The sequence below is a fragment of the Leucoraja erinacea genome, chromosome 18 (genome assembly GCF_028641065.1).
Source record: "Leucoraja erinacea ecotype New England chromosome 18, Leri_hhj_1, whole genome shotgun sequence".
In the NCBI taxonomy this organism is placed as follows: Eukaryota; Metazoa; Chordata; class Chondrichthyes; order Rajiformes; family Rajidae; genus Leucoraja; species Leucoraja erinaceus.
The window spans coordinates 24,519,010-24,536,058 of record NC_073394.1 but is presented as its reverse complement, the minus strand read 5'-3'; the positions used below and the strand labels follow the sequence as shown (position 1 = coordinate 24,536,058).

At 42.3% G+C, this 17,049-nt stretch overlaps 1 protein-coding gene and 1 long non-coding RNA gene across 2 annotated transcripts in view; both read right to left on the bottom strand.

Annotated features, from left to right (window-relative positions):
• Positions 1-17,049, bottom strand: part of cd81a (CD81 molecule a) — a 53,242-nt gene that overhangs the window by 10,593 nt on the left and 25,600 nt on the right. The window contains exon 3 of the mRNA XM_055649648.1: positions 798-895. Within this exon, the coding sequence (XP_055505623.1) occupies positions 798-895 (98 nt within the window). The remainder of the gene's footprint in view (positions 1-797; positions 896-17,049) is intronic.
• Positions 1,866-15,514, bottom strand: LOC129705818 (uncharacterized). The gene is made up of 3 exons (XR_008724968.1): positions 10,588-15,514; positions 4,395-4,826; positions 1,866-3,690 (listed from the first exon to the last, which is right to left on the bottom strand). It is a non-coding gene; the product is annotated as an uncharacterized LOC129705818 (long non-coding RNA).

Sequence of the window (17,049 nt, the reverse complement as noted above, 5' to 3'; positions counted from 1 at the left end):
ATTCAGTCAAGTTCTCCATTTGATCTCTATCCTGTGAAGAGTTAACTGATCTAATTGGAAACCGGCAACTTACGTCACTCCTGGACTTTACTTTTTGCGAGGGGTGGAGATGGAAAGGAAAACACTGAATCAAGGTTCCTTCGTCATCACTGAACAGATGATCCTTCGAAGAAGCTGCAATCAGGTGTCATCCAGATTCAGCTGCAATGCCTCCCACATGTTATGGCAGCACAGCTTGACAGCACACGTATACATCACTTTCTGAAGTACCCAAAATGTTAAATGCAGCAACCTCGCAAGTAGAGACCAGTGAGATGACAGAGAATGCACTGACAACAGCCGGCAACCTGCACACTGCCCACTTACTTGTTTGGGCGAGTACTGAAGGACGTGGCCAACCACTACTCTTTTTGGTGCCTGTGACGCAGAGATTCTATTTTGTTTTGGTGGCAGTAGAGCTGTGCAGGACAGACAGACAGACAGAAAGGAGACAGAAGGAAACTGCAGACAAAATGTGTAGGGAACTGCAGATGCTAGTTTATAACGAACGTAGACACAAAATGCTGGAGTGACTCAGCATTTTGTCTGAAGGGGTCTGAAAAAGGATCCCCACCCAAAACATTGCCTATTCCTTTTCTCCAGAGATGTTGCCTGACCCGCCAGGGAACTGCAGATGCTGGTTTACAAAAAAGTGCTGGAGTAACTCAGGAGGTCAGGCAGCATCTCTTGGAACACGTGGATAGGTGGTGTTTCAGGTCAGGACCCTTCACATTGATCAGAAAGGAGAACGGACTTACCGTTCCCAGCATGCACTGAGATTCCTGGATGGCGCCATAGCAACCCAGAAAGCCGACGATCATCATCACAGCTCCAACGCCAATCAGGATGTACACCCCTGGGAGGAGAGAAAGAACAGCGGTTAACACGATTAACATGAAAACCTATGCTCCCCACACGGCTTCACATGGCAAACATACAAGATATTATCTAGAAGAAAACTTGGTAAATACAGCTGTGTTCTACATAATATCTGATAGTCTTTTCTCTGTACGTATGTTTTGGGAGAAAGCCGATTTTAATACAAAGTGCAAATACTTGTTTTGATGCCAGATGGTGGCAGTAAGGAGCTTTCATTTGGCCCAAACACTGCTGGGTTACTATCCAGGTTGCTGTTCATTCACTGCTGCCCAGGCCCTCTGCTGGAGGTCCAGTTGAGGGCAGAGATTCAGCTTCTTGGTAATCCCTCCACAGGTGACCAGCTGCCCACTCCCAAGGCACACGTGCCATTCACTTCAAAGTACAGTTGATGCACATGAAGGGAGGGGGCAGGGAGACAATGACCAGATTTCCCAACCCGAAACATCACCTATTCATTTTCTCCAGAGATGCTGCCTAACCCGCCGAGTTACTCCAGCATCTTGTCTATCTAAAGCATTTTGTGCAATGAATGTCCAACGACAAGTAAATTGTTCATCACAACCAATTAATATCTATTTCATATATTTTTATAATGTGTTTAGATAATGCTTTGCACCAGTAAGAGCTTTGCCGTTCACCTGATCCAATAGAAATGTCAGACAGGGACTTGGGCTCTTATAACTCCCAACAAATAGACATCTATCGTAGTCGCTGCCTCAAAAAGGCAGCCAACATCATCAAAGACCCACACCATTCCTGGCCACACACTCATCTCAACACTGCCATCGGGAAGAAGGTCCAGGAGCCCGAGAACTGTAACGCCCAGGTTCAGGAACAGCTTCTTCCCTACAGCCATCAGGCTATTAAACACTACAATCTCATCAGCTATGAATTACAATAGACTATTATTATTATTATTATTATTGCACTGTTATGAGTTTTTGTTATATTATTTACTATGTTTACATATTCTGCTGTGCTGCAGCAAGTAAGAATTTCATTGTTCTATCTTGGACATATGACTATAAAACATTCTTGACATTATTTTCAGCAATGCAGCGATCCATCTGCCATCCTGGAACTTGAGCTTATGACCCACTGATTATAGGCAGCAGTTGTTCCCTGGGACAGTGCAGGTTTCCTCTTATACTCCAGCTTCCTCCCCTTGCTCCAAGGATTTGCTGCAAGGTTAATTAGCTGCTGTAAATAACTACTTATTCTCATGAGGAATCAAAGAGGAAAATCTTGGGCATGTGCAAGAGATAAGTAGCAGCAGGACAGGGAAATGAAAAGTGGGAACGAGAACCAGTATGGACCAAGCATTCCTTCTCTCTGGAGATGCTGCCTGTCCCGCTGAGTTACTCCAACATTTTGTGCCTACTTTGAACTAAACAACCTTGTGTTGTTCCGAGAAATGCAAAATGAAACGCACACTGCCTTTTGGAGACATCACTAAGTGGGAGAGGAGGGAACTGACACTGAACCAAGTAGTGCCACTGATCAGAATACAATATGCATCTGTTTTGTTGATGACAGTGCTCTCTACAAGCCCTTTGTATCCAGATGTAACACCAACTCAAAATACATTATAAGCTATAATGCAGGTTTTCAGAATGTAAATTGGACACAACATGATTGATGAATTAAGGAACGCTCTTCGTATTACATGGGCCAAAATGTTAAAATGTAATTTCAATCAGGAACTAAGAGAATCATTTAAAATTTACTTTAGAAATTGACAATCAGAAAAAATTGTCTTGGGCAAAAATAGGTCTGAAGGGGCTGTCCCACTTGGTCGACCTAATCCGCGAGTTCGCCCTCGACTCATACTCACAGCATGGTCGACACAAGATCGTAGGAGGTCTTAGTAACTCTCCTTCATGCTCGAGAGTGGCCCCTGTGTACTCGAGGCCTCAGCTAGGTCGCGGCGTATTTTTCAACATGTTGAAAAATGCCCGCGAGTAAAAAAAAAGGTTGCCATGGAAAAAAATCGATACTTTTTTTACTCGTAGGTTTAGTCGTAGTAGGTCGGCATGTTAGTCATAGGTAATCAAGCGTATTCGAGGGTAGTCGAAGGTAGTCGTAGATAGTCTTCATCATAGTCGAAGGGAGGTCGAAGGAGGTAGTCTTCACTCTCCACTATTTGGTGTCATTTTCACGAAGTTAGTCATAGCTAGTCTTCAACACAGTCGAAGGAGGTCTTCAACATGACATTTTTTTCAAACTATTCTAAACTCGCCAATTAGGTCCCCCAAATGGGACAGCCTCTTAAGGAAAATAAACTGTTTCCATATAACCTCCCTGCAGCAATCAAACACAATTGCCTCTTAAGAATACAGTCTATCAGTTTCACCAAAGGTGAACACTGAAATTGTAATTTGTGCTCCATTATTCAATGCAACATACACAACCTGTAAAATGTTACCTATTATTGACTACAGCTCGGCCTTCAACATCATAATACTGAATAACCTCATACCTAAACTTCAGGACTTTGTCTTTGGAGCCTCTATCTACAACTGGCATCTAGACCTCCTGACCAACAGACCTCAAGTTAGTTGCAATCAGTCATGACATTGCCCCCACGCTGACCTTCAATACTAGTATCCTTCAGGGTTATGTACTCACTCCCTTGGTCCACTCCATGTATTCCCATAACTGCGTGACTAAGTACAACATCAACGCAATCTTTAAGTCTGATGATATCAGTAGTTCGCGGGATCAAAGATAATGAGACAAAATACAGGAAAGAGAAAATGGAGATATAAAGAACTACAAATACTGGTGTATACCAAAGGCAGACAAAGTGCTGGAGTTACTCAGCACATCAGGCAGCATCTCTGGAGAAAAGGGATGGGTGATGTATTGGGTCAGGTATCTTCTTTAGACTGAAAAAGGGTCCCAACCTGAAATGTCACCCATCATTTTTCTCCAAAGATGCTGCCTGACCCAGAGTTACTCCAGCACTTTGCGCCTATTTTTACAGGAAAGAAAAGGTTTGAAAACCTAGTGTCATTGTGTCACACTGGTGAACACACCCTGTCCTCATCAACAGATCTTCTGTAGAGGTGGCAGACAGCTTCAAGTTGCTAGGCATCCATGTCACCAGCAGCCTAACCTGGTCCCTTCACAATGATGCATTGATCAAGCACATCAGCATATTTACTTTCTTCAGCATCTGTGAAGATTTTACACGTCCACCAGGATCCCCTCAACTTCAGCAGATGAGCTATAAAGAGTATTCTGACCACACATCTCAGCCTGATATTGCATCAGATCATGACGGCCTGAACCTGCAAAGGGGTGAACTCAGCCTAGTCAATCATGGGCTCATCACTTCCTTCCATTCAGTTCATTTTCACACTATGAGGAAGGATGGTAGTATTGTTAGGGGCGTCCGTCATTCTGGGCATCCCTTTCCTTTCTTCTATTTTCTGGGAGAAGATACAGGAGCTTGAATGCTCAGACATCCGTACTTACGAAATGATTCTTCCCCAGTGTTGTCAGATTTCTGAGCCAATCACATACATTTCTTTAAAGTGTTGCCATATCCTCTAACTTAATTCTACCTCTTTTGATTATTCCATTAGTGGACTTTAATACTGTAATTCTTTCACACTACAATCTTGCACCATTCTGCTGTTTTGCACTTGCTCTATATAATCATTGCTGCATGTATAGTTTACTTTTAACAACAAATTTCACTGACTGTTTCAGGATCCTGACCCAAAATGTTGACCATCCCTCTGGTCCTCAGATGTTGCCAGACCTGCAGAGTTCCTGCATCAGTTTGTATTTTGATCTCAATTTATGTTTATGCTGTAACAGTCTATGTTCAAATCCAAACAGGAGACTATAAGATGTTATTATATACCTTGAACCCTGAACATTCAAGATTAAATCAAAACCTCTGATGAAGCCGAATTTTAGTTAAAAATATAAGAAGATATTAAATTGGCTTCTGGGCTAGCTTACAGCTTATATTTAGTGTCAAATTAGGCTTTCCTCAGGTTGCGGGGTGTGTGAGATAACATTGTCTCCCAAGTGAAGGAGCTAGAGAGATATCTTTGAAAGTAAGATGCCATAAACCAAATGACCAATGTTTATGGGGGAGGAGGCAATAAAGGAAGAGAGAAATAGACAGTCACATCTTTGTAAACAAATGACCTATGTTTATGAGGGACCAAATGACAGAGGAAGCAGCGAAGAGAGCTAGGGTGGTCTATTTGGAGATAAGGCAAATGGCCAATGTTTTTAGTATATCTTGTACCATGTAAAAAAAAGGTTTGATGTGATGCATTCTGTGGAAACCTTTTCCAGTACCTCTGACCATGACTAATGTCTGTGGAATGTGATAAGGGGACAAAAAAACCCTATTTAAGGCAATGTAATTCTGTTGTTAAGGGAAGGTGACTGAGCACAGTCAAGTGTCTGTGTTGGTCACTTGACTGGAGTTCTCCCTCCCTTCCATCGGCCGATGTTAAGTAAAGTTTTGAACTGGTCTACCAAACAGTTTGTGTGGTGTCTGTTTATTAAGAAGCGAACCTGGTTTAGTAGTTAAAATAAGTAGCTTTTTCATTGGCGTAGTTATGCAGGCCTCGCTGGGACCACATCAACGGCTGACTGTGCAAGCGGTTGTGGAGGTTGCCGGGATTGGAAGGGAGATAACTGAGCTCTATCGGCCCCCTTGTAAGACCGACTCCCTAGAAACTCCCGGGAACATCTGTGATCCTTCATCAGAGATTGAATTGGTTCCCTGCCGAGGTTCTTAGCAACAGACAAAGGTAAGACCAGTTGGGCTTTATATGGGTTTTTTTTTAAAGAAGGGATTGTGTATGTATTTTTAAGACGGAATTGTGTATGTATTTTTAAGACAGAATTGTGCATGTATTTTTAAGAAAGGTCTTATGTATATTGTTAAGAAGGACGTGAGTGTTTCCTCTCTCTGTCTATCTCTCTTTGTTTTCTCTTTTTCTCTCTCTACTAAGGGCTCATCAGCCTTGTTGAGATATCCGTGATTTGTCGGGTTGAGATACGGGGGTTGAGGTGTGTGTCCGGCTTATTGAGACATCCGAAGAGTTGTCGGGTTGAGAAATAAGTGACGTTGTATATTACAGTATTAAGAAGTCTGCCAAGTTTTAAAAAAAAACTGGGGTCTCGGTTAGCTAGTCGGCCTCGTTGAGACACTTGGGTCGTATATTAAAGAGTTAAAAAAAGTCAGCCAAATTGAGAAACTGGGGTCTCGAGTAGCGAGTCGGCCTGGTTGATATATTTGGAACAATTCGGAATTAAAAAGTCAGCCAAGTTGAGAAACTGGGGTCTCATTTAGTGGGTCGGCCTGGTTGATATATTTGGAACGATTCGGAATTAAGAAGTATTTTTTCTCTCTCTTTCTTTCTATCTATCTATGGGGAATGCTCTGGATACCGGTCCAATATATGTGTTATTTGAATCCTATGTATAATAAGAAATTTAGAATGTTAAGTTACAAGTTGACCAAATGGTTGGGGGATGAAGCCTGGCCTGTAGGGGGCACATGGTATGTTGAGACAATTAAATAAGCAGAGGTGTTGATATGGGAAAGGAAGACAGGAACCCACTAGAAAGCCGATTTAAAATAGACTTTAATTTACAGCAATTGAACACTAAATTCCTTCCATTTGGCCTATAAATTGATGTAAATGAGATTTAAAAATCATGTTTTATTGTGAATTATTTGTGAATATAATTTGGACACTTAGGCTATTTAAAAATGTTAATCATTTATTAAGAAATAGATATATGTTTAGATCTAGTAATTGAAGTTTGAAATTAGCTACAATTGGGTAACTAACTAATTATATGCTTTCATTTCAGGTCATCCAAGTAAGATTATTTTATATTTGTGTCAGAATGGTTCAATCTATGATAACTGAAAATTTCATTCAGTTCTCTTAATTTTTAAGAAGGTTATGGGCTTTTGACTGTCCATGATTACAGTTTTTTGTTATGTCCATAGAAAATCAATAGGGAACAAGATGCTAATTTCCGAGTATGAAAATGGCCATAACATTTTTATTACTTGAGATATGAAAGTGAATTAGGTGTCAAATTAAACTTATTTTTATGCTTTATCTGATGGGATAAATTGCAGACTTGATTTTTTAAATCTCACAATTTTGTAACATTGCTAGATAGAGTTAAGAAACAAGGATAGCACTAGGAAAGGATGGAAATTATTGCAACTAGAATGCCAGTGGGCAGAGGAACAAGAGAATAGAATTAAAAGACAGGCAGGAGGTGAGAAACAGGTGATGGTTCGTCAAAAATAAACCCAGTACTGGTAAATCCTCTGGAGGAGACTTCATGTCTGGCACGACGACCCTATTTGGTAATGAAAATGAGGAGGAGTTAGATAATCTTGTGAGATGTCCACCTCCCTATGCCCTACCAGTAGCAATGGCATCTTTACCTGTGACAGTTCCGTCAGTAACATCCCTATACCTTGAAATTCTGACCTTACAAAGCTCTCCAGGATTGGGAGCACGGGAATGCCTTTCTGTGTGGAATTTGTTTAAGGCATTGATGCTACCAGAACAGTTGGCCATTATTAAATGTACTGCACACACTGGTGCTGGGGACCCTATAGCAAAAGGTAATGAATTTGCCGATAGTGTATCCAAGCAAGCAGCCTGTACATCCAAATGCGTGGTGACATCTGGTAAACAGATACTAGCAAATAGAACGGTCCTGCCAGATATGAGGGAGGTATGTACATTACAGAGGGACGCCTCTTGTATATAATAATAACTATGGAAACAAGAGGGCTGTGCCATTGATTCAGCACACCCCGCTTGGACAAGTTGGTGTATACAATACATTTTTACCCGTCTTACCCATGCTGGTAAGGAGGGAATGATAGGATAACAAAGGAAATGTGGTGGCACCCGAAAATTTGATGAGGCACTGAAGCAGGCCTCTGAATGTAAAATTTGCCAATGAAATAATCCAGGCAAACCAATTAGGATACCCTCAGGGGTGACGCCAATGCCATAATGGTCGTTTGAATGCATACAGATTGATTTTATTGAGATGCCAAGGGCCCAGTGTTATAAATATTGCGTATTGATTTTAGATTTATTTAGTAGGTGGAGTGAAGCTCTACCAACCACTATTAATAAGGAAAAATGTGCACATTTTAATATCCAACAGCAATTCACTGTACACACCACCCACAAGCATCTGGGATGGTGGAAAGAGTCAATGGGGATTGCAAAACAAAATTACCCCGGAGGTAAATCCTTTTTCTGACAAGCAACTATGTTATAAAAATTGGGGATGAAGGAAAATTCAATGGAGAAATGAGGATAGGATAGGGAGACTGAAAAGTCAAGGGGAGTCTGACTAATCATGATCTGGATCAATGTCCAATTAGGGTTAGGTAACCAGGATTTTGGTAAACAGAAGTCTTGTCAGAAAAAGGGAAAGTAAATTACAAAGAGATGTCTTTGAAGATGAAATATTATATACTGCTGGTAAAACAATGTTTTTGTATATGTACTGCTTGGAAAACAATGTTTTTGTATGTGGAATGTGAAATTCAAAGCAATGAGCAAAGTTGTGTGTCGCTTTAAATAATTTGTCCTTTAAAATGTTTGGATCCCGATTAAAGGGTTAAATGAGATTGGAAATGTCAAAATTACAGAGAAAAGAAAATGTATTATTGATTACTGATTCTGAATGAGTTCTTTTGGGAAAGTTTGTTTTGATATGATAACAGAGGTTGTCTTTTAAAATGCAAATGAAGCAAGATTACTGTTTTGAAGCAAACAAAAAGATGTTGAAGCATGTGCTGTGTGAGAGAAATGAAGGTAGATGAAAAAATTGTTTTATGACTTAAAAAAGGAGGTTTGAGGGAACTCACAATGAGGGATGAAAGGTGAGAAGATAAAGTAGATTGGGGATGAGAACATATTTGGAGAATTGAATATTCAGGTAGAGAGAGCCTCTTCGGATATAATCGGATTAAAGAATAAATTCACAGGGAAGTGTTAGGAAGGAACATGAAGGATCAAAGGTAGACAAAAGTGCTGGAGAAACTCAGCTGGTGAACAAGATTTACAACTTTTTATTGCCCCTGGAGAGTGGGGGGAAGCCACTTACAGGCCCTGGGCAATTAACTAATTATGTATGGTCGGCAATTAACCCATGTCTTGCCAGATCTACATTCCCAGGTTGGAGGAGTTTTTGCTGGAAACCAGTGACCAAGGCCATAAAAACTATACGATGGGGGTGCTGGGACAAGAAGAAATTGAGATTGTTGAAAGAAACAACCAAGTGTTGCTAACAACATGAACTGCTGTAATGATGAAAGATCATCGTCGCTGGATACATTTGATTGACTGTGAACAGTTTGTGGAAACAAGGACGATGGGCTATTGATGTTCCTTTATTCTGGGGTGGCCCAGCCCACATGGACTGAACTTTCTTCAGAATGGCAAACTTGCGGACTAACCCACATTTAAAGGATGGTACACACCTCCTTTTAAACAAGATTGAAGTCAAACATGACAAGCGCAGCAAAGATACCCTGACTACAGACAGTAAGAGGTCTGCAAAGGCCAGTTAAATCTACCTGTTTTTGCCACAACCAAGGCACTGGTGTATTTTAAGGAAACAGTATATTTGTGACAGGGCATTGTTATGTTGCAAATGCAGTGCCACACAAGAGAAGCATGAACCAGTTACACCAGCACACAGGGAATTCCAAATGAAACCGAATAATGGCTGAGAAATTTTTATGAACCTTTTCCTGTCCTATGGTAGTATCTTAGTGTCACATCCGGGGGAGGTTGGTGGCCATTTAAAATGTTTGAAGGGACTTGTGAAACGATTGTCCACTATGAATTGATTGTGCTACTAGTGTACTATTAATTTGTCTGATGAGATGCTTATGGTCTTTCGTATGTACTCAGGAAGGACTGTAGTTGTTATCAAAATTTTGATAAAAGGATGGAATGATGAAGCCGAATTTTAGTTAAAAATATAAGAAGATATTAAATTGGCTTCTGGGCTAGCTTACAGCTTATATTTAGTGTCAAATTAGGCTTTCCTCAGGTTGCGGGGTGTGTGAGATAACATTGTCTCCCAAGTGAAGGAGCTAGAGAGATATCTTTGAAAGTAAGATGCCATAAACCAAATGACCAATGTTTATGGGGGAGGAGGCAATAAAGGAAGAGAGAAATAGACAGTCACATCTTTGTAAACAAATGACCTATGTTTATGAGGGACCAAATGACAGAGGAAGCAGCGAAAAGAGCTAGGGTGGTCTATTTGGAGATAAGGCAAATGGCCAATGTTTTTAGTATATCTTGTACCATGTAAAAAAAAAAAGGTTTGATGTGATGCATTCTGTGGAAACCTTTTCCAGTACCTCTGACCATGACTAATGTCTGTGGAATGTGATAAGGGGACAAAAAAAACCCTATTTAAGGCAATGTAATTCTGTTGTTAAGGGAAGGTGACTGAGCACAGTCAAGTGTCTGTGTTGGTCACTTGACTGGAGTTCTCCCTCCCTTCCATCGGCCGATGTTAAGTAAAGTTTTGAACTGGTCTACCAAACAGTTTGTGTGGTGTCTGTTTATTAAGAAGCGAACCTGGTTTAGTAGTTAAAATAAGTAGCTTTTTCACCTCCACATCACTAGGGACAAATTTTAATGTTGTTTCCAACACAACAGGAGAAGGGTGTTTAGCCCTTTGAGGAAGTTCTGCCATTCAATTAATTCACAGCTGATCTATACCTCAATCCCATTTACTCAAGTTTAATTTATATCCCTGATACCCTTGTGTATCATAATTATAGATTGCAACCTTGGCAAATGCAGTGATCTGCTGTCAATGGTTTTTTGGGAAAGTTTCAAAATTGTACGTCTATTTGTAGAAAAGGGGCTTCCCAATTTCAACCTTGCCTTTACTGGAGAGAGAGTTTTATTTTAATTTTTGACCCCTATTAACTCAGATCCCAACAGTATTTCATAAGCACTTCAGTGGCAACAGAGATCTAGATTCTGCTCACTAGAGATGCTTCTACCAAATATGAATGTCACAATTGCAGCAAGGAATAAAGTCAAAGCATCATATTGTGAAGGGGACTCCAGGGAATCAATCAACTCTTGCGGGATCTGGATCTCATTCAACTGAGTAAGCTTTCAGAATAAATCTTATTTCTAAAGAGAAACTGGGAAAATTAAAACAACACGGGAAATACTCAGCAGATCCAACGCTATTTCAAATGGCTTCTGTATTAGTTAAGCCAATATGGGAAACAATAATATTCCTTCCTCCATCGACCTGTTGATTTCCTGCATTTCCTACTTTAATATTGTCCAGTATCTCGAGCAATTTCTTTACTTCAGATTTCCAACATAGGAGGTATGTTTCTCATACATCCTCATTATATAGAGCTTAGTTGGATATTTCTGAATAGTTTTCCATCAACAAGACAAACTGAGGAAACCCAGACTAGAACCATTTCTCCTGGCAATATGATTCTGATACAAGGTGCTCATACCAAATACTTTAGTTGCCACACCTAAACACTCGCCACCTTAGCTGGTTCACTTTACATTTTGAACTGTATTAGTCAAATGTTCAAGTTTGATTTTTAAAGTTTGCTAATCCCCAACTGTTCACATCAGCTTCGCGTCCACTACTTCCACCCAAGCCTCAAGAATGCTTTTCCTGTTATCCTTCAGCAGTAATATATTTGGATTTCTTGGTTGGAATCCCAGTGCTCAATAGTACATTTAGAAACATAGAAACATAGAAATTAGGTGCAGGAGTAGGCCATTCGGCCCTTCGAGCCTGCACCGCCATTCAATATGATCATGGCTGATCATCCAACTCAGTATCCGGTAACTGCCTTCTCTCTATACCCCCTGATCCCCTTAGCCACAAGGGCCACATCTAACTCCCTCTTAAATATTGCCAATGAACTGGCCTCAACTACCCTCTGTGGCAGAGAGTTCCAGAGATTCACCACTCTCTGTGTGAAAAAAGTTCTTCTCATCTCGGTTTTAAAGGATTTCCCCCTTATCCTTAAGCTGTGACCCCTTGTCCTGGACTTCCCTAACATCGGGAACAATCTTCCTGCATCTAGCCAGCCCAACCCCTTAAGAATTTTGTAAGTTTCTATAAGATCCACTCTCAATCTCCTAAATTCTAGAGAGTATAAACCAAGTCTATCCAGTCTTTCTTCATAAGACAGTCCTGACATGAACTAGCTATAAGCATATATTATACTTCCTGGCATGGTGGGATTTGTTCAGTCAACCATTTGTCTCCTTGCACATAATACTCAGCACCAGGGAAAGGACAGGGTGACAATACTGCAAGGACACATACAATGTATGTACGATGGCAGCTGGCTAGCTGTGTCGTTCCCCCCACCCCGAAAACAGCTTTCTCAGAAGACACAGACTTGCAATTGAATTACTGAATGTCGGAATAAAGCAAGGGGTTTTCCACCCTCCCCCTTACAATTAATATGAACTTTTAAGAAGTGGCAACTTTCACTTTCATTTTTCTGACGCTGGCTTAAAATTACCAGAACAAAATCTCAAAGCACAGGTTGCTAAACTATTAATCACATTGCCATTCTGAAGCAAAATTAGTGTAATAAAAGCTAACAACTAATGCAATGAGTACCAGAAATCTTTTCCCTCATCTTTCTGTTCTCATCAATTCAATTTACAATTTACAAGGTCTTGATGGAACTCAATGGTACCAGGACCCCACCTGCAGAAACATACCAGATACTCTGTTTCTTCAGGGTACAAGACCAAGACGGTCTCTTCATTAAGGCAGACACGGTGTGACTCGCTTTACACCACCTGCCCACACTACCCAACAGTTCCAATGCAGAACATCCCATTCACTTCAACACATCATTCACTCTCCAGTCACCATCTCACATGTACATGGAACAAAAGTTTCCATTTCGTCACCAGGCCTCGTCCACCAAACTTCTTGTAATTTTGTCCTCATTCTACTAAATCTACCTCATTGCCACAGAAAACAGCAGAAAATTATTTATTAATGGTAAAATCAACCCATCCAGTCGATGCCAACTCAAGAGAAATCCCATCACTACAGCAACACGCATGAACTCTAGATACGCCTCACCTATTGCCTATCACATTTACACATAGTCTTCATTTCACCCAGGGTACAGACTCCCAGCAATCACTGAATTGTACTAGAGAGCCTGGAGTACTCAGACATGTTCAGAACTTGTTTAACATTCCCCTTCCACACAGTCACATTTAAGTTCATGTGTCCACTTCCCATCCTTCCCCACCCCTATCCTTCACTATGACCACAATAGGCGTTTCCTGGTCCTCAGGATTCCACATTTGAAAGATCATCGTCTGCATCTTCCTGTTGCAAGGGCATCTTCCTTTAGTATTCAGAAGGGACCATTCCTTCCACGTCATCTTGCTCCAACCTTCCACGAGCGTCTTTCAACACAAACACAGGAAACACAACTACTCCTCACGCCCTCCCCCGCTACCTCCTCTTGCAACATCCAAGTTGCACACTTCAGTAAGAGCAATTTACATAGTGCAGCAAAACGGATATTCATTCAGACTGTGCAGTTTCTTTAAAACTTATTAGTTCCATTCATTCTTCTGTACTTGGCTTCAACTAATTATACAATCTCACATTGAATTTAACATCACATGCAGACAGTGCTCTCCAAATCCTTCCCAGGCTTTGCGGAAAACCAATCCCATATCATTTCTGCTCTTTAATTCAGTCAGCTTGTGCCCTCTATTTTAACAATCTCTTGGCCACTGGAAAAGGTCATTATTTACTCAATGGATGATTTCATCCATCAAATCGCCCATTAGCATCCATTCTTAAACACAGCCGTTTGTAGTGCATATGGCAATTAAATACTCATGACAGAGCTTTACTATTCTATCCACACAAGTATAATCAGTCATCTTTGGAGCCCAAATAAAATGCATCTGCACTCTTGCCAAAGCCTCTCTTAAAATAAACTGTCCAAACTGTAGCACAACAATCCAGCTGGAAATGCATGATTTTTTTCTTCACACAAAACTTCCTTGCTTTGTATTCTGTGCCTGTATTTAAAAATCCCAGAATCCCAATTGCTTTATTGTTTTAACCTTCCAACCACCTCCTTGTGATGTAGCTTGGTGTTCTGGTACACTATGTTTCCAACCAAACATAGATTATTTGAACACTTTGCTGAACAACTCCAGTGGCCACAAGCTTCTGGTCGTTCATGACTTCAATTCTCACTTTATGTCTCACCACCGAGGAACAGTGAAAATCTTTTGTTGAGTGCTAACCAGTCAGTGGAAAGACTACATAATTACAATCATGCCATCCACAATGTACAGGTACATGATAAAGGGAATAACATTTAGTGAAAGATAAAGTCCAGTAAAGTCCGATTAATGATTGTCTGAGGGTCTCCAATGAAGTCATAGAGTCATAAAGTAATACATTGTGGAAACAGGCCCTTCAGCCTAACTTGCTCACAACGGCCAACAATGTTCCATCTATCCTGGTCCCACTTTCCTGCGCTTGGTCCATAACCCTCCAAACCTGTCCTATCCACGTACCTGTCCAACTGTTTCTTAAACGATGGGATAGTCCCAGCCTCAACTACCTCCTCTGGCAACTTGTTCCATACACCCACCACCCTTTGTGTGAAAACGTTACCCCTCGGATTCCTATTAAATCTTTTCCCCTTCACCTTGAACCTATGTTCTCTGGTCCTCGATTCCCCTACTCTGGGTAAAAGACTCCCGGCATCTACCCGATCTATACCTCTCATGATTTTGTACACCTCCCCTCATCCTCCTGAGCTCCATGGAATAGAGAACTAGCCTACAACCTCTCCCTATAGCTCACACACTCTCGTCCTGGCAACATCCTTGTAAATCTTGTCTGAACCTTTTCAAGCTTGACAATATCTTTCCTATAACATGGTGCCCAGAACTGAACACAATATTCTAAATGCGGTCTCATCAACATCTTATACAACTGCAACATGACCTCACAACTTCTATACTCAATACTCTGACTGATGAAAGCCAAAGTACCAAAAGCCGTTTTGACCACCAACATTTAAGTCAGAAGGAACAGCATTAATTCAACTCCCCTTCCCCAAATTGGCACATTCTTGTTCAACTACTGTTCCTCCCTCTTCCACAGCTGCTGACCACCACCTTCCTCTGGAGCTTCCTCTCATTCCCTGTAACCACAGCTCCTACTAGCTACAATGAAGGCAAGATTCCTTCATCATACAAGATGATTTTAGCATTCACTGTGTACATTAATTCCTCCGACATATAGAACATAGAACTGTATGACATAGGAACAGGTGCTTCAGTCCACAGTAACAGTGTCCAACATGATGCCAAGTTAAACTAATCACATCTGCCTGTGCATGATCCATATCCCTCCATTCCCAGTATGTCCATGTGCAAATCAAAAGCCTATGAAATACCACCTTTATATCCATCTCCACCACCAACCCTGGCAACACATTCCAGGCACCCACTGTGTTTAAAAAAACTTGCCCTGTGCATCTGTTATACGAGAATTTTCCCGAACAGTCTGTGACCCATACCGCTGTGGCCATAGCACTATGTTTAAAGCCCATAACACTGCAGCTGACAGCTCTTTGTCTAAATTACCACGTGTTAAGCCGATGGCACTGTTTAAACCTTTGTGCGCAAAACCAGCAGTGCTGTGTGCATTACCTTTACCTGTGTACGCACCAAGCACGTGTAGCTGTGTCACGCCAGTCTGTTTAACCTTTACGGTGGGGGGGGGGGGGGGGTGGGGGGGGGGGGGGGGGGGGGGGGGGGGGGGGGGGGGGGGGGGGGGGGGGGGGGGGGGGGGGGGGGGGGGGGGGGGGGGGGGGGGGGGGGGGGGGGGGGGGGGGGGGGGGGGGGGGGGGGGGGGGGGTGGGGGGGGGGGGGGGGGGGGGGGGGGGGGGGGGGGGGGGGGGGGGGGGGGGGGGGGGGGGGGGGGGGGGGGGGGGGGGGGGGGTGGGGGGGGGGGGGGGGGGGGGGGGGGGGGGGGGGGGGGGGGGGGGGGGTGGGGGGGGGGGGGCGACCAAGCCTGTAGCGCTGTGTTTTGCTTTACACCCAGTCTGTCTGTGGCTGAAAGCGCTTGTTCCCGGGGGGGGGGGGGGGGGGGGGGGGGTATAGTTGAATTTGTCCCCTGCCATTGGTTATATTTGGGAGCAGCACTATTGGCCAGGACATACCGGCAGTTAATTCAACAACTGATTTATCACCTGTATTAAGGCAGGCACCAGTAAGCCAGAAGTTAGTTCGTTCATGTATGAGAGGTGTTCAGCGACGACGGGCTGAGTCGTGATCAGCGCCGCGGGCGGATGCAGAGAGAGAGTGAGAGGTGTGCTGCTGTAAAACTGGACCCTGCGCATACAGAGACAAGTATCGCTTTTGTCCTCTCTCGCCAATAAAACTGATATTTAACTAAATAGACAAATGAGCCTTTTTCTGTTCTAATTGTCAGATCCTTGAACCCGTTCCCTTGTAACAGCATCTCAATTTCAAAGTTAATTTTAAAGTATGAGTTATCTAGATTTAAGCATATTGCGACAGTGGCTGCAGAGAAAATGTGCAGTGTGGGAAGAACAGCTTGAAGCCACCAATATAAAATATTCAAGACACCAAACAGGGAATTTAAACAAACGTCTTTAACCAAATCGCGGCAAGACTCACTATCAAGGAGTTGAAGGTAAAGGAAGACTGGGAATAAAGTAGAGGCTTTAGCAGAACATAAATTGAGGTGTGGATTGGGTAGGTTTCTGAACGATATACCCAATGTAATTTTATTTATACCCCACAACTCTCATTCCTTTGATGCTTGCTAATTCTGCCCAGGATCACTCACCTTATAAAGGGAGTTTTCATCAGAAATGCAAGGAAGTACCACAAGTAGAGGCACTTCCCAGAAGTGGCTGGGCTGGGGGGTGGGGTGAAATTGGTAGGTAGAGAATACTGATGTTATACTGGCATATCTGACAACTCCAAGAGCAGTGAACATATCAGGGAATCTGCAAGCCTGCTTGGCACATGG